The 24708-nt window shown below is 31.3% G+C and overlaps 1 protein-coding gene across 3 annotated transcripts in view; it reads left to right on the top strand.

Annotated features, from left to right (window-relative positions):
* Positions 1–24708, top strand: part of LOC142333690 (uncharacterized) — a 492609-nt gene that overhangs the window by 462968 nt on the left and 4933 nt on the right. For 2 of the 3 annotated variants that reach the window (XM_075381117.1, XM_075381115.1), the window contains 7 exons: positions 1919–2162; positions 5014–5183; positions 6588–6763; positions 8313–8404; positions 13694–15533; positions 19321–19517; positions 22803–23036. In XM_075381117.1, the coding sequence (XP_075237232.1) occupies positions 1919–2162; positions 5014–5183; positions 6588–6763; positions 8313–8404; positions 13694–15533; positions 19321–19517; positions 22803–23036 (2953 nt within the window). The remainder of the gene's footprint in view (positions 1–1918; positions 2163–5013; positions 5184–6587; positions 6764–8312; positions 8405–13693; positions 15534–19320; positions 19518–22802; positions 23037–24708) is intronic. The other variant, XM_075381116.1, reaches the window with a different exon arrangement.

Here is a 24708-nt window from a genome sequence, read left to right as displayed (position 1 = left end):
TGAAAGAAGTCATTACGTGTGAATGATCTGAACTGTGGTGACCTGGTAATTGTTTACTCCATCAAAACAATGCTGTATCCACTGAGCTTACAAAATATTTAAAATTTGTGGCTATAACAACACGATTCTCAATCTATATCTTCCTGTTCTCAGAAAATTTGGGGATCCTGAAACTTCTTCCTCTTTGTCCAATGAAGATCGAGCTGAAGAGCTCTCCGTCCATTATTTAAATAGTGTACAGGGGTAAATTAGGTGTTTCTTCAGTTATTCATTGAAATTATACAATTAAAGTAATTCATTTAAAAATACTATAATTAATTAGTCATATTTTTTTTTACTACTGAAAATCATATATGATATTAAGTATCAAAAGATGTCTCATTTGGTAAATTCTATCCAATTACTGCATTTTATGATTGATTTTTTTAATGAATCTTTATTTATGTTTTTATATTACATATTCATTTACTTTTAATTATAAGCCATAAAATTTGTGAACTGTTTATCACTGCTTGTTTATGTATTTATGAGTTCAATACATTGCTTTGATGAAAATGTTTACTGTATTTATGTAGTAGATGTTGTTTAGTTAGTTACTAATCTGGTATAACTTACTTTGAAAATTAAATTCAGATCTCACCTATACTAAAATCCCAATTCCACGTAGGCAAGATAGAAGGATTTAGAAAAAAATATATTATGAGTGATAATTAATCCACCACAAAATTTCAATTTGAGGTGTGATCAAAAAGTATCTGACCTTGTCTCTTAAAAACAAAACTACTTAACCTATTTAGTCCAATGATTTGTTCCCTTCAAAATAGGACACTTGATGTAACACAATTATTTCAGTGATGTTTCCTTTGTTAGAAGTATTTTTCAGTCATTTTTAGTGAGCATAAGTCCTCTTGTCATATTTCTTTTGATCTCTTCTCCGATTTCAAATCTCTTCTCTTTAAGCAACATTTTAAGGTTAGGAAACAGCCAAAAATCGCAGGTAGCCATTTCTGATAAGCAAGGAACCTTCTAAAGTTGTTGAATCCAGTGTTTTGCCAAGAATCTCTGGATTTGTTAGGATAACCCACCAGGTTGGTCTAGTGGTGAACTCATCATCGCAAATCAGCTGATTTTGAATTCAAGAGTTCTTAGGTTCAAATCCTAGTAAAGGCAGTTAGTTAGTTACTTTTATATGGATTTGAATACTAGAAATACCTTATGGTGGTTCCAGATGCTAAACAGAAAAAGAAAGAATATATTATGATGTATGGGCTGGTGTGTTGTTTTCGGACAAATTTTTCTGCTACATGTCACTTCCCAAGATCTACTAACACCAATTGCAGTGAGCCAAATGAAATTACTCGTTCATTTTTAAGCTCTCTGATTGTTATTCAACAATGATTCATCACCATCTATTGAACTTACTCAGTTTTTTCAGTATTTTTGCCGGTGGAATGTCTACCGAAGTGTTTATTGCTTTCAACAGATTTTCAGCCAGCTTGGAAGCGGCTATACATTTATTTAATTTGTATAACGCCCATCATTTGATCACCAAAAAGCTGCTTAAATTTTCCTTATTATCTCTAGTTGCTTGTTACCAAGTTTCTGACAAAATTTAATGCAGATTCTCTCCTCAACCCATTCGGTCATTTTGAATGGTAACAAAAATACTAGTCGCACATTTTACGTTTACTTCTGCTAAACAGCAGTTGGCTGCAACGACAGTAAAACTGAATCATATGCAACCATAATAGTCAGGGTCAGAAATAACAGTGTTCCCCTCCTGTGCTACAACTGAAAAAAAAAATAAGGTCAGATTTTTTTTTATCACTCCTTATGTAGGATTGTATTATAATAATCAAGGTTTATAGGTTGTGACTTGTCAAATTTATATCATTCTTTTTGTTTATTATTTTTTCAGGAGCGTTAAACGTTATTTGTTAGGTTCTGATGAACGATTAATGATTGATGTTTATGTTGAAAATAATGGAGAAGATTCATTTGAATCAATATTAGATATGTCAGTACCACCCGGTTTAAATTATGTTAAAATTGAACGTATCGATACTGAAAGAGAAATACCAGTGCAATGTTCAGCACCTTCATTTTTAAATAATCACACGTTACATTGCGATATTGGTAATCCATTACCTCGTGAAAAACATGTAAGTATTTCATTTATTTATTTTTATTTATTTTTTATCATTGCCAAATCACTAGACTGGTTTGATGGCTTTCTTTATTTCATTCTATTTTGTAGTTATATATTTATCTCATTTGCAGTGTTAAATCAGCTATATATATATATATATATTCAAAAACAAAATTCAGCAACCCACCAAAGTACAGAGCCAAGTAAGAGCTCTTACCTTATGTTTTCATTTTTATTATTCTCCTTTATGTATCAATAGCACTTTCGAGGAATTCCTCATCATCAGTTGATAATTAAAATTTCAATATATATAGCTGATTTTCAAAATTAAGAGTTGTAATGTTCAATTCCTTGTAAAGGCAGTTGTTTTATATAGATTTGAATGCTAGACTGTACATACTAGTGTTCTTTGGTGGTTAGGTTTCAGTTAACCACTTGTCTCAAGAGTGGTCGATCTGAGTCTGTTCCAGACTATATATTTATTGGTACATTTACACATACATTGCAGTTATGTCAGGCGTGGCGAGCCGGTAACAGGTATTACATTTGCCTGTACACCCACCCACACACACACACCCCACACAGATCCGGCAGTAGCTATATATATATATATATATATATAAATTGTTCCAACTCTCTCTCTCTCTCTCTCTGTATGTGTGTGTGTTGTTATATATATATGTATAGTCCAGAAATAAAGAAGGAATCCATTGTGAAAAGCTTATTCTACCAAAGCATCTTGATGAAACTAAAAACTTGTTCCAACTCTCTCTCTCTCTCTCTCTCTCTCTGTATGTGTGTGTGTTTTTGTGCATGAATGTGTGTGTGTGTGTGTGTGTGTGTGTGTGTGTGTGTGTGTGTGTGTGTGTGCATGCACAGAGGGGATTGGTTGGTTGTGCTTGTGCATGTGTGTCTATGAATGTACTACAAGATGGAGATAGTCAGGCTTGAATATTATCCAAGAACACATAAAAATTTGAATTTTAAATACACAAATATTGTTTAAATCACACTTCATGAACAAAACTTTTCCTAAATCTAATTTAAATACCAGTGCTACAGTATTTTAAATCTACAATACTCTAATTCTCTAAAGAATCGTAATTAAAAACAAAACCTTATTCAGACTCAGGCGGTACTACATTTGATTTAAAAAGTGTTTTATTACACAGAGGCAGTTCAAAAAGTAATGATAAAAACGCTCTACAGAAAAAAAATATTAAGTCTTCCAAATCTACATGCTCTTTTTCAAAGTAAACCTTCTAATACATTTTTCCCACTCTTCTTGCCACTTTTTAAACACAAACGCCAGACCATCTTTCTTGAGCTCCTTGCACTGCATCTCCACAGCTTTGATGACCTTGTGATTGGTTTTAATTTCCGTCCCCTGAGCAGAACCTGGACTTTGGGAAACAGCCAGAAGTTGCAAGGGGCCAAATCTGGACTGTACGATGGGTGGGGTATAGTTGCAATGCCGCGAGCGTTCAAGAAATCAACTACAGTGTGAGCAACGTGAGACCGCGCATTGTTATGATGCACTAAAATTTTGTTAATGTTTTTGTGCGGTCGTTTTTTCTTAAAATAATGCAACATCGTGATCAAAACCGATTTCTAATAGTCTACCATGAACATCTGGCCTTGAGGGACAGCATGTTGGTACAAAAAACCCTCTGAATCAAAGGAGATTATCATCACAACTTTATTGGTGCTGCAACTCATCTTTGCTTTTTTCGGAGGTGGCGACTGCACCCTTTTCAATTGAGAACTTTGTTGTTTAGTACCAGATTGTAGTGATACATCCAAGACTCATCTATGGTTATGATTCGATATATTTCTTCATATGCTTCACTCCCAAATCATGATAACAGGTCTCTACATACAGAGACACAATGTTGCATTTGCTCCGGTGTGAGCAGGCACCCATCTGTAAGACATGCATCGTATGGCCAATTGAACAAAATCGAAAATGCTCTACCAACTGAAATGTCTAGACATGCAGCAAGCTCTCTGACGGTAATTGGTCGTTCTTCACGGACGATAGTAGCAGCTGTATTCTTTACAGCCTCAGTGCGAGACATTGAAGGGCGCCCCTCACGCAGCTTGTTGGCGATGCTCTTTCTACCCTGCTCAAACTCTTTATACCACTTGTAAAGGTCACCTTTTCCTTTCTTTTTCCTATTTAGCCTCCGGTAACTACCGTTAAGATAATACTTCAGAGGATGAATGAGGATGATATGTATGAGTGTAAATGAAGTGTAGTCTTGTACATTCTCAGTTCGACCAATCCTGAGATGTGTGGTTAATTGAAACCCAACCACCAAAGAACACCGGTATCCACGATCTAGCATTCAAATCCATGTAAAAATAACTGGCTTTACTAGGACTTGAACGCTGGAACTCTCGGCTTCCAAATCAGCTGATTTGTAAAGGTCACCTGGTTCATAACATCTTCACTGTACACTGTAGTTAATAATTCATACTTGTCTTTTTGGTTCTTCCTGAGTTTCACTGAAAATTTCACGTTACAACGTTGCTCTAACTTTTTATATGTTCTGGACATGATAAGCAAATATCTTTAACACAAGTGACATGAATTGTCACATATGTCCACTCACTGCACTGATCATAATGGCTATGTGAATGGGCTACATAATGGTGTACAGTATTACCACCCTTTGCAATAAGGTTTTACCCTTTTGTCTCAGGTTCACTATTATCATTACTTTTTTAACAGCCCTCGTAAGTTTAAAAATCATTATATTAAATTAATTAACTAAAAACTGGGATATTAATACTTAACATTAAAAATAAATAATTTTGTATAAAATTTACTATTGTATTGATGTAATAATTGTTTTTTTAAGGTTCATTTCAAAGTTTTACTTCAACCATTCCATAAAGAAGGCATGAAACCAAGATATGAATTTTTTATTACAGTTAACAGTACTAATCCAGAAAATAAAACAACCACCGATGATAATTCTCAACAATTAACTGTCCCTATTTGGGTTGAAACCGATATAGTTTTGTCTGGGTAAGTTTTTTTTTATAAATATATGATACTTTAAATTACTTACTAGAATCTTTTATCTTTTTTTCTTTTAGAGTCCTGAGTTAAATGAGTGGTTTGATACGATTAATCCTTTCCTTTTTGTAGTCATTTTTTAACCTCAGCATGTTTATATTTTATACAGTCCTCATTAACTATTTTATTTATTCTAATTTTTCTTTATATATTGCTTATCTTCCTTTATGCATCCATCAGTTATGAAATTAACTAAACCCTATATCTTAATATATGGCCTAACGACCTAGTTCATCTCCGCTAGTTCTGTGTAAATTTCTTAGTATCCTTTTGTATTAAGATCTCTTCATTTCATCATTTTGGCCAATCTCTGTGGTGCAATGATATCATATTCCGTTTCATCCGGGGATCCTGGGTTCAAATCCCTGTCAGGCATGGTAATTTTCATAGAATCCAAAATTTCATTTCCTTTTTCCCACGTACAAGCTTCAAAAGCTTTTTATATGAATATATAAATTAAATTCATCATTATAAAAAGAAAATATTTATCATCTTGCCTAATTTTAAAGATCCTTGTTTTACATCACATTACTATTATTTTTATTTCTGTTTCATCTGTTGTCCATGTTTCAGTACCGTAAAGCGCTATGCTCTACATAATCCTTACTAGCACTATGAATGCTTAAATCTTATATTTGATATCGGTAGACTTCTTTTATCGTATGAAAAATTACTTTCCTTTTTGATGTTTGCATTACTTTGTTTTGTCCGTCCTTCATCATTTTACTACCTAAATAACATAATTCTGGATCTTTTGATATATTGATCTTTTTGTTTAATTTTTAATTCCCCTTTCTGGCAGATTTCATTACTTTTGTCTGCTTTGATAGTTACTCAACCTCAAATTTTTCCTTCAGTTTCTGAATTCCTTCTTATATGTACAAGTTATAAAAATTCTAAAAAAATATTATTTTCTCTACCAGTGTCTTAGCCGATATATTTTTTCTTCTTATATTTTTAAGCATTGCCTTTTTCCCCCCAACCTTTTGCCACGATTCCTAAATTTCTAACTTAATCCCTCCATCTTACATCTTCTGTTTTTGTCTATATCTGCATTCAAATGCTTATAATCTTCTTTCATCCAACTTCTTTAGCGCATATAGTCTACATTTATAGTATTTAGGTAGTCTCTTTCTGAATTCTTTAACGGTCTACCAGAGTAACCTCTTGCGTCTGTTAAATCCTTGTTTCACCATTGCTGTTTTCTTTATGTTAATAAAATTACCATTAGTAAATTAAGTTATTTTATTTTTACTATTTTGATCTATCATTACTTTTTTAATATTTTATTTAGTTTTAAAACAAAAGCTTTTATATCATTCATTTCTTTATTATGTGATTTATTTATTACAGATCTTCTCAACCGCCTGATGTACGTTATAATATATCATTATATGATACTGTAAATATTACACAAGAATCGGAAATTGGACCTCAAGTCATACATACATATAATATTAGAAATAAAGGTCCATCTGATATACTTGAAGCTGAGACAATTTTCCTCTGGCCTTCTTACACTCTTGGAGGTAAATATTTTTTTAGAACATTTAACTATAAGAGGAATGTTCTAAGGTTTGGCAGTAAATTTTTTCCAGTTTATCCCAAGTACTAATAAGTGTGTGAGCCCTGGTGTTGTCACAGAAAAATCACACCTTTGATTTCGCTTATGGCACCTTTTGTTTCTATAGATGGCTTTTGCTGTTTTCAAGACCTGCAATGGTATGACATTGATGGAGAAAATCAATAAGCAATACATCTTTCTGGTTAAAAAAGATGGGTATGAAGATGTTTCCAGCTGATAGTAATGTTTTTGCAAAGCCAAAGCTTTTTATTCTATATTCAATTTTGGCTTTGTAGTGCTGGACCCGTGTTTCATCAAGTGTGATTGTTTAATGCAAAACATATTTTCCCTATTTTCATATAAAATTCTAAAACAAGAATTATTTCACATCTCCTTAAATTACAATTGTTATGTATTATAATTATAATAATATAAATTGGGAAGAGAATGGCTTGCTCAAAAGAGAAAAATGAAAAGACTCTTCTTCAGAGACTGATCAAACTCTGCAGAAATCACAACCTAATCTCAAAATCCTCATATTTCAAAAGGAAACCTCAAAAACTCAAAACCTGGAAACATCCCGATTGTACTAAAGGAGAATGGCAACTAGATCATGCCTTCATGGATAAACACCATCACAAAGAGATCTACAACGTAAAAGTCCTCCGATGAGTAGACACTGGCTCAGATCACTATGTAGTCAAAATACAAATTAAATTCATTTCTCAAAGGAAGCAGCAAAACTAGAAGAAAAGTAGACCCTGCCAAACTAATTAAGAATGAAAATTAGCAAAAAGCTACTGAAAAAATAATCACAGCTTAAAAACAGTTAACACCAAACCAGACAATAAAACCTTTTTTATATAACACAACACAACACAACTACGGCTTACAAGAAAGGGACTTTTTATTATGCTCCATTTGAAAACTTCGCACAGTAAAAAGATTTTCTTTTACAGAAAAAAATATTACTCTATTGATTAATATTTAAATAATATTAATTAATTTTTTTTTTTAAATTCACTAAATTTTCTGCAGCTTTGTTCAACAAGAACATAAATATTTGTACAAAGTAATATTCAGTAACACCTGATTTTATAGTTACAACAAAATCATTTGGTGTAGGTTACATAATTATTATAAAAATGCTCATAAATTTTTCTTTAGTTTATGAAATGCTTTGATAACTACATTTTCATGAATGAAATACAGATTGTTTAATATTCAAATTATATATCTAGATACTTAATTTCTCCTGTTTAGCCTCCAGGAATCACTATTTAGGTGTTACTTCAGAGGATGAATGAAGTGAAGTCTTGTACTGTCTCAGTTCAACCACTCCTGAGATGTGCGGTTAATTGAAACCCAACAACCAAAAAAACACCAGTATCCACAATCTAGAATTCAAATCCGTATAAAATAACTGACTTTACTAGGATTTGAATATATATCTAGACAGTACATTTTTTTTACAATTTTTGAGAAATTAAAATTTTTGTTATCCTCTTTCACAGGTGATCATTTGCTTTACTTATTGGATCAGCCACAGACTAATGGTCCTGTCAAGTGTGAATTTGTTGAACATGTTAATGTGGAAAAAGTTAGGGTAAGTCAATATTAAAAATTTTGTTTAAAAAATGTAAACAAGTAAATACATGTCTAAAATTATATATTTTTCAGAATATTTGTGCCAACATGTATAATGAAAGTATAATTTTTAAATGTGATGATTACTTTTATATAAATATAAGAATTAAAAATAATTATTTGTCATCGATCCAGAATCTTTGTTGTAATCTGTAGAGAATCTCTTGTGTACTCATTTATTAACTAATTTTAATTCATTTATTTTTACTAATCTTTAATACTGATTTTGATTTCTTTTGTTTTGAATGGATACATATGTTAAAAATTGAGTTAACAGTAACATACTTTATTCTCGCTTATATTTATAGATTAGTCATTATAAGGTAAAAGGATTTATAAGGGTAGATCAAAGTAATAAAAAGCTGGCAAAGCATTGAATAATTTGATAAATGCCCTAGACAGACTGTTTTTTTTTTTAAATATGCCATAGAGTTCTAAATATCAATGACTTAATTTTTCAATAATTAGCGTGAAATGGAGAAAAAAATTAAAATGTTCACTAAAGTGTATTATTTTTTAATAATTTTATAGAATTGTCTGAAGATATTAAAAATTGTGTCGGTTTCAAATGAGATAAGTAAACTATCTCTCTTAAATAACATTATGGCTTTGCAATATCTGGAACATATCAAGGAGGGTTATTCCATGTGAAGTGGTCCAGTTTTGAAAATTGTCTCCAGTTTATCATCCAAATATCAAATTTTTGGTAGAGGTTCCCTATAGTCTGAAATGCTATTTTACCAAATTGCAGTTCTTTATCCGCTATGGCTGATTTTTTGTGGCCTCTTGAAAAAAGTTTGTGGACACATGTAAAAATTGTTATCTTTGACTAACAATTTTGACGGTAATAATAAAGATACTGATTCAAATTTTGGTATTGTTGATTATCTTTTTATACTGTATTCGAATATGTTAGTCGCTAACATTGAAGAAACTCCATTCTCCAAAACATTCTAGAAATTTCTGGAAAATTCAATTCTTTGGTATCTTTATTTTGAAGAAAGGGTATATAATCATCAACGTTTTGTGAATTAGCACAGTTGGTGAATAACTTTTATAATCAGTTGTGACATTTATTGTTACCTCCAACTGTGTTTCGAATCATTTTAAAATGAGTGAACTCTTGAATCCTGCCATTTTGGCAAGCCTGATGGCCCTGAATGCCAAAAGTCTTTAACATTTAATTATGGAAAAGCTTTTTTATTTCCTGTGAAAAAATGTCAGCAATGGACAAAGAACTTTTACAGCGGTGATCTGGAATTTTCTTTCATGAAGACGCTAACATACGTTCCTATCATAAAGCTGTTTTGCTGACAAAGTTTGAATTCCTACAGAATGACTGCTGTAATCCATTTGGAAAAGAGTCGCACAAAGCCAGAAAAGGATTGTGGCCTATTGATATTGACTCTCCTAACCGATTAAAAGCTTTAACTAATTAAATTAAGCTTTGACTTTAAGTCAAAACTCAAAAGTTTTGCCTACAATGTAGGCAAGAATTGGCTCAAAGAGAGATTCAGCCAAAGGATGATCAACCAGAATCAGAATATAGTGATGTAGAAATGCTAGAGGCTTCTGGAAGAATGGATGCCTCACTGTCACCACTTGAATCTCTCCTTTGAAGCTAGAATATGTCAGCAAACAGGATGCAACAGGCTACCTGAAGCATTATGTAAGAAGAACACAAGATGCTATTGCTTCTATGGCAACAGCTGCTGCCGGTTTGAGTGTTACTAATGTAATGCAAATATTAAAGAGTAAGCAGGGTCAAGGAAGTAAAGATCTGGATATCCTGATTGAAGAGCCCAAAGCCAAACCTTTGATTTTAGTTCATCCACAAGTTCAGATTTTGACATTGGCACCCAGTAGCTGGAGTATTGTGAAAACAGTGATGAATTCCAGGTTTCAGTGCGAATGGTGAAGCAGGTCAGGAAGCTCAAATCTGAAGTTGGTATTTTGTCTGTACCAGAAAAAAGGAGGAAAAAAATTAAAGGATGCTATTAGACAATGAACCCTCAAATGTTTTGAAGATGATGAATTTTCCTGAATCTGCCCAGGAAAGAAAGATTTTCTTTCAGTTAGGATCAATGGTGAAAAAGTACACATGCAGAAACATCTACTTTTGTGCAATTTAAAAGAGATGTTCATAGCTTATTACACACATTATGGCCGTGAAATTGGCTTCTCAAAATTTTGTGAATTTAGGCCAGAGTGGTGTATTACAGTTGGTTTTGCTGACACACATTCAGTTTGTGCTTGTACCATTTATCAAAATGTTAAGTTTATGATAGCTGCAATATCAAGGATGGCTATAAGGTATTGATTGAGAAAACTGTCTCCAGCTTAGACTGTTGCATGCTACAATATTGTGAACAGTGTCCTGGAAAAACTGGATTGGAGTCCTATTTATTAGATGTGCTTAAATATTATGACTTGGAGGAACTAATAGAATATAAGCAGAGGATTACAGACAGAGACACATTACACATTAGACAGATTACATACAGACAGACACATTGGAGACGCAACTGGCAACTATGGAAAATTTTATTGAACAGCTTTCCTTAAGGTTTTTTGCCTGACTAGTCAGGCAAAAAACATCAGAGTCAGTCAGTCAAAACATCAAAGTTCATATTTAAAACAACTGAAGGAAAATCTAAATTATAATCGTACCATTATCCTGATGGATTTTGCTGAAAACTATTCGTTTGTTGTGCAAGATGCTGTATAGGAATTTCATTGGGAAAACAGCCAAGCTACACTGCATCCACTTGTGGTTTATTAAAATAAAAACGAGCTTCAGAATCTTAGCATTTGCATGTTCAGTGATTGTCTGTGCCATGATATCGTTGCTGTTCATATATTTTTGACTGAACTGATCAAATACTTGAAGACAGTGACTGAAATAAAGTATATACACTACTCAGTGATGATTCAGTTCCTCGATATAAGAACTTCAAAAATTTTGTCAATTTTTGCCACCATTTAGAAGACTTTGGGATAACAGCTGAATAGAACTTCTTTGGTACTAGCCACGGAAAATCACCTTGTGATGGAATTGGAGATACTACTAAACGATTAGCAGCACATGCCAGTCTTCAGCAACCAGATTTTGACGCCAAGAGAATTATTTGAATTATGTAAACAAAATATACTAGGAATCAGGTTCTTTTTTATGCCAAGAGAAGAAGTTGAGAGAATCCAACCTGAATAGGAAAGCTGATTTAGTAGTGGTCACACAATTGCTGGAAGAAGAGAGAACCACCAGTTTAAGCCAGTTAGCAAAGCTAAAATCCAAGTCAGCAAGTGTCAAATGATACTTGAGTATTTGAACCTGATGTTTATGAAACTGATAAACTTACTCAAGGCATATCACTTACCAGCTTGCAACCAGGCCAATATGTGGCTTGCAAGTATGACAAAACTTGACGGATTAGAAATATATGTGATATATCTTTTGAAGAACTTGATGCCCTCATTAGTTTTATGCACCATCATGGTGCAGCTCATTCTTACCATTAGCCCCCTAGAAAGGACACTTGCTGGATTAAAGAACTGTACATTTTTGCTATGAATGACAATATATGTATCAAGAATACATTCAGTTTGTGATTGAGAAACAATTTAAACGAGGTGGAATTAAAAGTGTTGTGCTAAAAAGTCTCTGACTACTTAATTTTATATTTTTATTTTATTTTGAAGGTACTGTGTTCTATAATATTGTAATACTTTATTGCACTCTGTTATTACTCCTATGACTATATTTAGTTTTGTTTATGATTTTAGTATTTTTGTGCATGTAAAATAAATATTTAAAAAGATTTTGCTTGTCATAACAGTTAGAATTAGTTGAAACTATCTCCTCTGCATTCAGTAGATGGCAAGGTAAGCTAGTTAAGTTAACAAATTTGTGTTAACAGGCAGCAAAACGGATGATATTACTTAATAAAAAATTACTTTCTACTAGAGAGTATTCATTTAATCCATAAATATTACAGAAAACTTGCTCCCTGTGTGAAACACGAATTATCTCTCAACTGTTTTTTCAGCCACTTATATAAACTACAGGTCAAAACACAAACTGCATGGATTTTGTAGCTTAAAAGTTGCTCTTTCTAACTATTATAAAGCTAACAAAATCTAAGAAGTGTACTTGAGATATATATAAGCTTTCAAAGGTAGGTCAAAAATCGAGCTAAAATATTTTTAACCAAATTTGATGATGAATATATCCTGATTATGTCAGGAGATATTCATCATCAAATGGAGTTTTAAAGACTTCAGTTGCTTTGAAACTTTAGAATGTTATAAGAATTATGCCCTTTTTTAGGTTACAAAGTCTCATTCTGATTAAAGTACAGAAGGCTATATTATTGGCCGATTAAATTAAGGAAGACTATATAAGCTCAAACTTTGACTTACAATATGTTGCCACAACTTTTTAGCTGAATTTCAGCTGCTAAATCTCAAAACCAGGTGCTGAAAGAAATTTGTGAATAACATATATGAATTCAGCACAAAATGTTAACTGAAAGTATTAAAACTCAAACTTACAGCTTTGTTACTGCCTACAAGATTATAAGTCAAAGTTAGAATTTTTTGCATGTATGTGCGACCTACCAGTAGTTATCCTTTTTTCAAAAGATCATAGAAAATCAGCAACATCAGATATAGAACTACAATTTGGTAAAATGGCATTTTACTTACTTTTTCTTAAACCTCATCAAATTTTGCGTGGACATTCGTCCACGCAAAATTTGATGAGGTTTGGAGATGGTCGACTGGGGGACCACTGGTCCACTTGACATGGAATGACCCAGGAGTAATATCCTGAAAATTAAAATAAGTGAAATAAGAATTAATATCATCGACTTAAGTCATCTTTAATAAACTGGTTTCTGTAGATTCAAAATACATTTTAAAATAACTGGTTCCTGTAGATTTAAAATACATTTTACATTTTCATTGTGTGATGACATTTATTAGTGTTTCTCATGATTATTTAATTGCCACCACTTAATAAGGACTGGGATATTTTCAGTGTCCCAGCAATATGCAATTGATAAGTAGATATAAGCAACTGAATTTAAAATATTTGTACAGAAGATGTTATATTACTTTTTTTCTTTTTTTTTATTAAACTGCAAAATAATGTTGTTTATCGTTTGATTTATTATAATTTAATTATGAAACAGTTTCTGTATAACTGATTATAAACTCTCTTTAATTAATACATTTTTTTTCTGTACAGTTGGATCGGAAGAGGAAAGCATACCTACAACAATCAGCATCATATAATGGTATACAAAGTAGTTTAACTTCAACTGGACAATCAGGTATTGTTATTGAAGAATATGAACAAGGTTCATCATCATCATCATCATCATTGTCAACGTCATCATCATCATCTTCAGCAGCAGAATCATCATTATCATCTTCATCATCAAAACCATCAAAATCTGGAAATAAAAAATATAACGGTAATAAATTAAATAATAAAAAAATTGAATTAACAGCTGAAGAAAGACGAAAATTAGAAGATATTGAGCGACGTAAAGATGAAGAAGAATTATTGGCTGAAACTGGTGACGGTTCGTTTAGACATAGTAAACGTATTAAAGAATCTAGATATAATGCTAATAATAATGTCGGTAACACCGGAGAACATACTGAATCGGGTAATCATCACTTGGGCGGCGGTACTACAGTATCCGGTTCAAGTTTTCAGGACGGTAGATATATATCTGAACGAGGTCGTGTCGAAAAATCCGGTTCAAGTAATACCGGTGGTGGTGGTTTAGGTTTTACTTATGCGCCTGGTGGTTTAACATTTAGTTCCAATGCCGATAGTAGTGGACGTCATGTCGAAGAAGAAATTGCTCGTCGTTACGGTGCATCAAACGTGTACAACGGTAACAGAAGGATCAGTAATAATCGAAATACCGATATAAATGATAAATATAATAATAGAAATTATAACAGTAATAATTCTAGAAACTACGGCTTGGGATCTAATTACGGTGCCACGACATCGAACATTAATCAGGATAGTAATACTAGAAATCAGTTCAACATTGATATCGATAAAAATACTAACCGTCATATGCATACCGATATGAATATCGATTCCAGTGTCGGTGAACATAGTATAAATATAATACCTAACGGCGAACGTGGAGTTTATTCTAAGGAAGAACACCATTACCGTAACTCATCATGGAATTCGGCTGATGGTGGGCAACCGAAAACTTATGAGACATCGGATTGGAGTGTGAATAATAACGGTACGATTCGTAACGGTAGTTCTAATAGTTATGTTGATCATGGCGGATCAATTGAAGAAGATCTCGGTATGAATATCGATCGCTCAAATTCTGGAAGTACCAGAGTACATTCGACTGAAGAACATAAACAACGAAATACGACGTGGAATTCATTAGAAGGAAAACCAAAAACTTATGAAACGACAAATTGGCGTATTAATGAAAACGGTAATGTTAAAAACGGTAGTTATACAAATATATATGTAGATGGTGATAATATAGGACGCGATATTAGTTCTACATCATTAACTGATGGTTACGATTCATCTAAATCACAGTACGGCACTAATACAGGTCGCCAGTCATCATCAACATCATCATCACATGACGTATCACAATCTCAGCGTGGTCAGTATGATGTGTCAAGTAATTCAGCTAATCATCAGACGTCTTCATCTGTAACCGGGTCATCTTATGATGATGCTTCTCATTCGCGTCACGATCAGTATGACGCTTCTCATTCGCATCGTGGTCAGTTTGATGCTTCAGCAATCGATCGTCAAACGTCATATGATAGATCGAATAATTACGACTATAACCAAAGGGCAGGTCATCATAGTGAAGGCGGTTTGTCGTCATCAACATCACAATCGTTTGATAATCTTGCTGCGATCGCTAAAGGTCCTGGAGATGGTGTTGCTAAAACTTATTCGTTTGATGTACTGAATAATAAAAACAGTGATAGGCAGAGTAGTGGCGGACGTAATAGGCAAAATCAACAAAGTTCTTCTGATACAAAACAATATGCAGGATCTGGCAGTACTTCAGGTAATACTAATATACATATTTCAGAATTTTTAAATTCTTCTTCTTCTTGTTTCCACTGTTAATATGAAAATTCTTTATTTACATTTTCCTAGCTCGTGTTACACTTCATCAGTTTTTATTGTAGCATAATTGGATTCTATTTTTTCATTTTTGTGGTTTACTCACTCATTGACTTCTCGCTTGTAATATGTAGTAAATAAAAATAGATACTGAATTAATAACTAATTAAGGTTCACAGAGTTTTTTAAATTTTTAATTATACTCAAGTATTAAGGTAGAACTTGATCTTCCTTAATTGTGTTATCTTTGTTAGAGTCCTTCAAACATGAGTAAAATGGGGTGTAGATGGTTGTGAGGGGGTGGAAAGGAGGTGAGATCTTTTTTTTCTTTATTTGAATAACTCAAAAACTGTTGATTGTTAGCAAAAGTTGTCATAAAACCTTTTTACACCTGACAGCCAACTATGGAGCAGGTATGTGTATTTCAAACCAAAACTGTATTTTTCAATGAGATGAACTGTAGATTTCAATGTTATTTTCTTGAAATGATTTATTCCTAAAAAAGATTTTAAGATGTTTAAATACCCAAAATTGTGTACTTCTATTTTATTGGTTGCTGAAATGACAGTCACTCGTGTGCTGATTGTAAATGCTAGTTGTACTAGCTGGCTGATAGTAGGTTTTTTTTTGCATCTATATAAACACATAAGTACCATATTTTTTTTCTAACTCGACTAGCACCGCATTGTTGCTCGTTTTTTTCCCAGTAAATTTTGTGTTATCAAGTTCATCAATCCTTAAACTATCGAGTGAGTGAATCTGACTTACGGCAAAATATATGTTTAAAATTGTTTTTTTGGTTCATGTTTACTTCCTTACGGATATTATAACTGCTAATGTGCTGGTTTTGCTCAATTTTTTGCACGATTATTGACATTTTCAATCATTAGCCGACCAGATCAAGGTGCATCATCATTGATGTTAAAATTTCCAGATTGAAAACACTTCAACCAGTTGTGACACTTCCATATCTATAAACATCACAATTTTTTAGCACCCTTAATTGCATTTTTCCTTTTTTTGTAGCAAATTTTCAAAATTCATCACATTTTTTCTTTATGAAAAATGATTTTGTTAAAGTAACAAAAGACGGGATGACAAATGATTTTGTTATAGTATCAAATTGATTTACTTTACGGTAACAAATCGGTTTCTTGTTGTAACAAAATCATGCAACTTACAGTAACAAATCAGTAATGATAGATTATAGTAACAAATCCATTTGGTTATCGTAACAAAATCATTTCATCGTCACAATAAAACCTTAGTTACCGAAACATATGATTTGTTATCTGTATGTTAATAAAGAAATATGTTTTCACAATGTTTACCATATTAAAGTTAGAACGATATTAAATATGCTATATTTTCATCAGAACCAAAGCTGTATGCAAAAGTTCAGCTTGATTGGAAACGGGAAGTGTGTAAAATTTAAATTACTTAATTTCTATATCATATACAGGTAAATCATATACAGGATTTTGAACATAAGAAAACCATCGATAAAGTACACGAGTTTAAAAGATTTAAAGTGACGTGAAGACAAAAAGCGAAACAAGATTAAGAAAAATGATGACAGATAGATGGTTGAACCTCAAAAGAAATAAAGTTTGTTCATGTAGTCCAGAGATAGACAATTCAGAAAAAATATTAAACATAAAAATGAATGAACCTTAATTATTTCCTTATATAAACTTCTTCTTTTTTTTTTAAACCTTAAAGTAAATTTATCTTATTTAGTTTAAAAATTATTTTCTGCAATCCATGTTTTGAGTATATAATTTGATTCTTAGTTTTTCCTCTTATTACCTGATCTTTCTTTAAATTCTTTACCCTATTTAATAACTCAACCGATTACTATGCTTCTTGTTAATTTTACTCATAATTGTATGTTCTCAATTAATTTAACCGGCTATTTTTAATATGAAGATTGGTTGTGGTAAAAAATTATCTACAATGAATTTAATTATTTCAATATTTTGAGTTCTCAGAATGTAAAAATATTTAAATATTGGGAATATTGATATACGTGAAATGTATAAATCTATAGCCATTAAATTTGGCATGGTAATTTGTATAATAAGGTGGATTCTATTTTTTCTTTTTTAGTTGGTGAAAGGTGCTGTATTTAACAGGATTTAGAATTTATAAATATAACATCGGTAAAAATTAGAATTTTATTTATGTTTTTCTAATTTCAGTATGTTGACTTGTAAGTTTTTTAATTATTTTTTTCCAAATGACTCATTCATTATCAGAGATGGAAAAATTCTCAATGTATTGTGAAATTTTTTTTAATATATTCTTTCTAGCAATTATAAACTATAAATCTTTCTAACTTTCGATATTTAAACCGTTGGAACTAGAAAGGAAGTATATTTTTAATGTATCATTATACTAGTAGGGGAATAAATTTTCTGGAAATTTAGACAAATTTAAATAAAAAATATTAAATTTTGGTAATTTTGTTTTTTTTTTATATTTCTTTGGATTTCAAAAATAATCAATTTCACTGTAACTATTTTTCTTTTAACTAAAAAATTTTCCAATAAGAGCTACCTCATGTTAAAATAAGGTAGCTTATTTTAAAGCTCCCTTATTTTAAACATTTTACAAACATCGTAAATTTTTGAAGGCTGTACAATTAACCACAGAGAAATAAATTATAATATAGTGGATTTATTTTAAGAAATTGGATCTCTAATACAAAATATATATGTTTCTTCATTCGACTGAAGTGTTGCTTCAGCCCATGAAAATGTTGGTGAAGATCCTAGAATGTTAATTTTTCATGTCATTTGCAGAAATTAGCCCTTATCAAGACTACCATAATGAATTTTAAGCAGACTTTGTCTTATGTACATGTAAAGTTCATCCGATGTAGGAATTGAAAACAGCAGATCGTAGACAGCATCATATGCTTATCGATCGTGAAAACTAAGCAGTAACACAGTTTTTGCAAGAAAATCATTTTTAGTGACAAAACCATTTATATTTTAACAGATGTATTTATTGAAATGATCATTTCTGTGGTAATGAATATTCAACTGAAATTTAAGAACAGGTAATTCATTCATAAAATGTCACTGTTTGATGTGTTGTATAGATCGGAAACAATATGAAACCTAACTCTTTTATAAAATAAAGACAGCTTAGGCCAATACAGTAAACATTGGGTTCTAATGTACGATGACAAATTACTTTTTGTCATCAGAACTGATTGATACAGATTTGGATGACATGTATTCCAACAAGTTTGCATGACATGCCATATTACCAGCAAAATAATGATTTTATTGTGAACAAGAGTTTAGAGGTAGAACTCTTCCATGAAACAGTGACGTCAACCGGTCTCCAAGATCATGCTGTTTGACGACTCAAAATATTTTTCTTTAGGGTTACCTGGAAAAAAGGTACCTACCACCCACAAGCTCAAAGGCATTACTTACGCCTAGTTCATGAGACTGAGCTATAATTGTGGGCTTAGATGTCATTGGAAATTTTGATATACTATATGTAAAGTGGCTGCTTTACGAGTTTGCTTGTATTATTTTTCATACATAATAATAATAATAATAATCATTCATACTATTTAAAATATGAATTTTTAAACTTTTAGAAAAAAACATACAGTATCCCTTAGTAAAGTTCTTCAGCAGATTGACAATGATAATTCATATCGTATCTACAAATGAGATTGTTTACTAATCTATTGTCTTGTTTCTTAGAAGGTTGGGCGTCTTCATCTGGCAGCGGCAGTGGTAGTTCCTCGAGACATTATCAGGTTTCATCTAATAATCAAGTAGGCAATGGTGATCATTGGAAACATGCTGAAAGCAGTAGCAGTAATAATTTACATACACAAGACGGAAGTTACTCATCTTCTAGTTACAATAGAGATCATGCTAGCCAACATTATAATTCAGTATGTTAAAATAATTCATTTTTTATTTTTGTCTATGCAGGATGTCTCGGGAAAAGGATTGATCAGATTTCTGAAACAGATTTAAGGCACAAAAGTAAATGAAAATGTTCATATGAACAAATCCTCATACCAAATATCATCATTGCATTTACCGAATGCTTTATCATCCATCTATCCTTTTTTTAAATTGAAATTTCTTTGACAATTAAAAGACACTGGGATTTTATTAATGTAAATTTTTAAATTATAAATATTTTTGTGGTTTATCGGTTAAAATTATTATTTAAAATGTTAGAAGCAGCGTTATGTATATATTATAATTAAAGACCAAAAAACAGTTTTACAAAAAGAAAGAAAGTTATACTTTTTACTAAAGTAATTAAAAAAGCAGGTTTAGAAATATTTATTAAGAACTTATTCCTCGCCTAATGTTTCACCTGTAATTCAGACACTTGAAATCATATTTGAACAAATAAGGCGTTGATTTAATTCACAGTATAATTTCTTAATGTTCTTTTCTAATAAAATATAATTTTGCAGAATTAAGAATTTATTGAGATATTAATGATTTAAAAAAAAAATTACAGCAGTTTTGAAATTTGAAAATTTAAAATCATAATTTTTTTTGTTATTTGTTAGAAAAGTTTTGGATGAATATATATACCAAATATGAAGTATATCTGCCCTTTGTTGAGTAATAAATCTCTTTTAAAAAGTTGGCAACTTATTGCATGTTTTTCCTAGCTGTTAATATTAAAAGTTACAGCCAAAAAATACAATACACATATTTTTTAGAGGTGGAAAATAACTTCTAAGACAATTTTTTTTTTAAATATCCTTGTGTACTTTAATTTAAGAAATTTCTTTAAGTAAGGTTTACTTTAAATCTTACACCCTCCTTCAGTTGAGTTTAAAATTAGAAATAGAAAATTTTCAAAAACCTTTTCTGCATTTTAGGTTCAGGGTCTATAATTTAAAAAAATTCTATATATGAATATTATTGAACTTCAAGAAAATTTTTGAAAAATATTTAAATTGAAGGGAGAAAGAGCAAAAGAACAAAAAAAAATATTTCAATTTTAAGAGATAGAGGTGATTTTTGGAAAAACGTTTTGGATTATTTATATAATTGCATTATAGGGAAATAAATCTGTTTTAATGAAGTTTTATCTAAATTGTCTCTGAAGAAAATGGAATCAGTTTTTTCATGATATCCCCTTCTTAATGAATTTAAAAAAAAATTAATATAATCAGTGCCCCCATATATTTAGAAATATTTGAGACAAATTTGAAGAAAATCAATTCTGTCAATCGTGAGATAAGGCCAAAAGCAATGCGACACCCATACGTATGCATATACCTACATACCGATGTTTTTTTGGTCTAGCTGAATCCTAAAACATAACGATTTTTCTAAAGAAACTATAACCCATTTTTGACATGAATACCGTAGTTTCCCTTCTTATATAACTATTCCAACTATATTTGCTGGAAAAAAAAGAGATCTGGAAAGAAAGCAAAATAGGAAATTTAATTTCTTCATGTGAAAATTTTGTTTACTTTTTAGCGTTTAATCAATTTTCAAAGCTCGATCCTTACTTTCAGCATACACTGTGTATTGTATACCACTATTTAAGTAATTTAACTCTTACTAACTTAAAGCAGTATATGACATTCCTGCAGTTCATTATAGGGATATTGTAAACCATACTTTATAGTTCATTTGTTTTAACAATTATAATTTGTAATTGTTTATGTTTTAAGCATGCTGTTTATTTATACTGCAAAATAAGAGTTAAATAGATTTTAAGTCATTTTAAGGATTATAAACTTTATTCATTATTATATGTACTAAGTACTATCCAAAAATTTCTGAAATATAACACTAAATTAATTGCATCATACCTAGATCTATTTGCCACTGTCACCATCAAAGTAGTCTCATTTGAAGGATTCCCAGTACTTTCGCCATGAATTAAAGGCATTCTGAAACTTGTGTTTACTACTGCTTTAATCTTCTTCTTTGTCAAATCTTTGTCCCTTCAACTTAGAAAAAAAGAAAAGTCAGATGAATATGGTAGATGAGGAACTATTGCCGTACTTTTCACCAAAAAGTGTTGTATGATGGACGTAGTATGTGACTTTGCATTGTCATGGTGAAGGATGCGTTCACTCTGTAGCGTTTTCCTAGATGTTTTCTTGTCATATACTTCCTTAGCCACCTTTGGACGGCATTATAAAATTCTCCATTAATCATGCGATCGAGAGATACAAGTTGATTGTGGATAATCCCATTAGTATCGAAAAAATATATCTGTAAAGATTTGATGTTTCGCACTTGATAGACTTTCTTTGGCGATAGTGAAGACGGATCGCTGGAATTATTCCTACTTAGTTCTAGGACCGCATTCATAAACTCGACTTTTATCTTCTGTAAAGAAGTTAGAAAAGAGATCTGTATCGGATCAAAGGAGTTCTTTCAGTTACTTCAGAAACAGCTGGTACAGTACAATCTGGACTCTAAAAACAGCAAGAGAAAATAAGAGAGGATCTGAAGGATATAGGCCTTACACCAGAAGACACTACAGACAAGATAAAATTAATCAAAAAAATCAGGACAAAAACACTCACTTCACACTCCCAAGAAAGAAACTCACAACATGGACATTTTCAACACCAGAAAGGGCACAGAAATCAGAACATATGAAAAAGTACTGGGAAGACCGCAAGGCCCAAACACTCCCTTCTACGAGACTTGAATAATGGACTGACTAAAGTGATCGTATGCGGTCATAAAAGATGAAAAGAAAATTAAAATAAAATATGTCATTGTGACTTGGTTCTATGAATTATTATGATAAAAACAGAAAAGGATTATAATCATCTGAAACCATATTACAACCCTCAATTGAAATTTATTTTTATATCTTTGTAAACATTTATTCTGTAGAATTAATGAAGTAGTTCATGTATTATCATTATTTTACATTATGTCCGAAAGAAATAAGAATTTCATAATTTACATGCATTTTTTCTTATATTGTAATGAAATAACATGTTTAAATCTTCTTAAAAACTTGATTAATTTATATAACTTAGTTTCAGGTTTTATAAAATTTCTTGCTATATTTTAAAAAACCTTCATTAACTTTCGTGCACTCTTCTTTTTGAAGTGTTGATTTAGTAAATAAAATTAGCACGCATTACTTCCAAACTTAGAAAAACAATATTTGTTTTCTATATTTATGCTAAAAGATAAATTAATGAATTGATTTTATTTTCTAGGAACATGGTGGTTACAATAACGAAGATGAGGAATCAGGTGTTAGGGGGAAATTTAAATTGTATCCCAGATATAAAAGACAAGTGGATTCAAGTGGAGAAATTAACTTAGAAGATTCATTAAAATGCGGCCCGACTAAATGTACTAAAATTAAATGTACCATTGGACCATTAACAAGAGATCAAGAAGTTTGGATCGCTTTCCGCTCTCGCATTTGGGTGCAAACTCTTAAAAAGGTTAGATCATTTCTGTTTCTGTTGACTTTTTTCTTTTTAGTAGAATTTTTTAAGTAGAAGATCTATAACTGTTAACCTCTGTGTTGGAGTGTTAAGGAAATCTTCTTTTATTTGGAAGATTCGGGTTCAAATCCCTCACAGTCAGGTAGATCATTATTCACACTCTTCAAAACTCATTCCTCATAAAAAAAAACTATAGTAACTGCAAGTTAGCAGCCTGTAGTAGTTACTTTCTGAATAAAGGCAACCTAATACATTATAATGAATTAATTTTTCTAATATGAGAACATAATCTACCATATGTTGCAGGTTGTGTTAATTAGGCACTAAAATTGTTGTGGATGACAAAATAAAAAAAATAAATAAATAAATTTGCTCATCCAGAAAAGTGCTTGTTCTAATTTCTATATCAAATATAAATTAGAATGAGTAAGATCTGTTGTTTTTTTTTTTGGAAATAAATGGATTTGGAATGAACCATTTAATGTGGAAAAACGCTTAAGAAGTAAAATTTATTTAGTTATTCATTGAATTAAAAGTTATTTTAAAGTTAATTTGTTTTGTCTTCTGTCATTTGACTGGATTGATGTAGCTCTCCAAGCTTCCCTATCTAGTGCTAGTCGTTTCATTTCGGCATACCCCCTACATGCTACATTCCTAACAGTTTGTTTGGCATATTCTAAATGTTGCCTGCCTGCAGTTTTTCCCATCTATTTGTCCCTCCAATAATACCAAAGCAGACTATTCCAGGACGCCGTAAGGTGTGGCCTATAAGTCTGTCTCTTCTTTTAGCTAGATTTTTCCAGATGCTTCTTTCTTCATTGATTTGCTGCAAAACCTCTTCATTTGTCGCTTTATTCATCCATCTGATTTTTAACATTCTCCTATAGCACCGTATTACAAAAGCTTCTAATCTTTTCATCTCAGATATTCTGATCATCCAAGATTCACTTTTATGTAAAGCTATGCTCCAAACATATACTTATAAAAATTTTCTCCTGACATTTAAATAAATCTTTGATGTAAGCAAATTATATTTCTGATTGAAAGCTCATTTCGCCCGTGCTATTCAGCATTTTATATCGCTCCCAAGTAGTAAAATTCTTCTACCTCCATAGTCTTTTCTCGTCCTATTTTTATATTCAGCAGTTCATCTACTTTACTTCTACTACATTTCATTACTTTCGTTTTGTTCTTGTTTATTTTCATGCAGTAGTTCTTTCATAGGACTTCATCCATGCCGTTCGTTGTTTTTTCTAAATCTTTTTTTACTTTCTGCTAGAATTACTATATCATCAGCAAATCATAACATCTTTATCTTTTCACCTTGAACTGTTACTCCAAATCTAACCTGTTCTTTGACCTCATTAACTGCTTGTTCTATGTAAAAATTAAAAAATAATGAGGATAGGAAACATCCTTGTCTGACTCCTTTTTTTATTACTGCTTCTTTCTTATGCTCTGGGATTATTACTGTTGCGCTTTGGTTCTTGTGAATGTTAGCAATTGTTCTTCTATTTCTATACTTGGAACCTAGAATTTTTAAAATGAACATTTTATTCCAGTCTATGTTATCAAATGCCTTTTTTAAGTATATAAATGCCATATATGTTGGTTTATTATTCTTTAATCTTCCTTCTAATATTAATCTGAGTCCTAAAATTGCTTCCTT

This window comes from Lycorma delicatula, chromosome 13 (assembly GCF_047948215.1).
Source record: "Lycorma delicatula isolate Av1 chromosome 13, ASM4794821v1, whole genome shotgun sequence".
NCBI lineage: Eukaryota > Metazoa > Arthropoda > Insecta > Hemiptera > Fulgoridae > Lycorma > Lycorma delicatula.
This window is presented reverse-complemented; position numbering and strand designations above follow the sequence as displayed.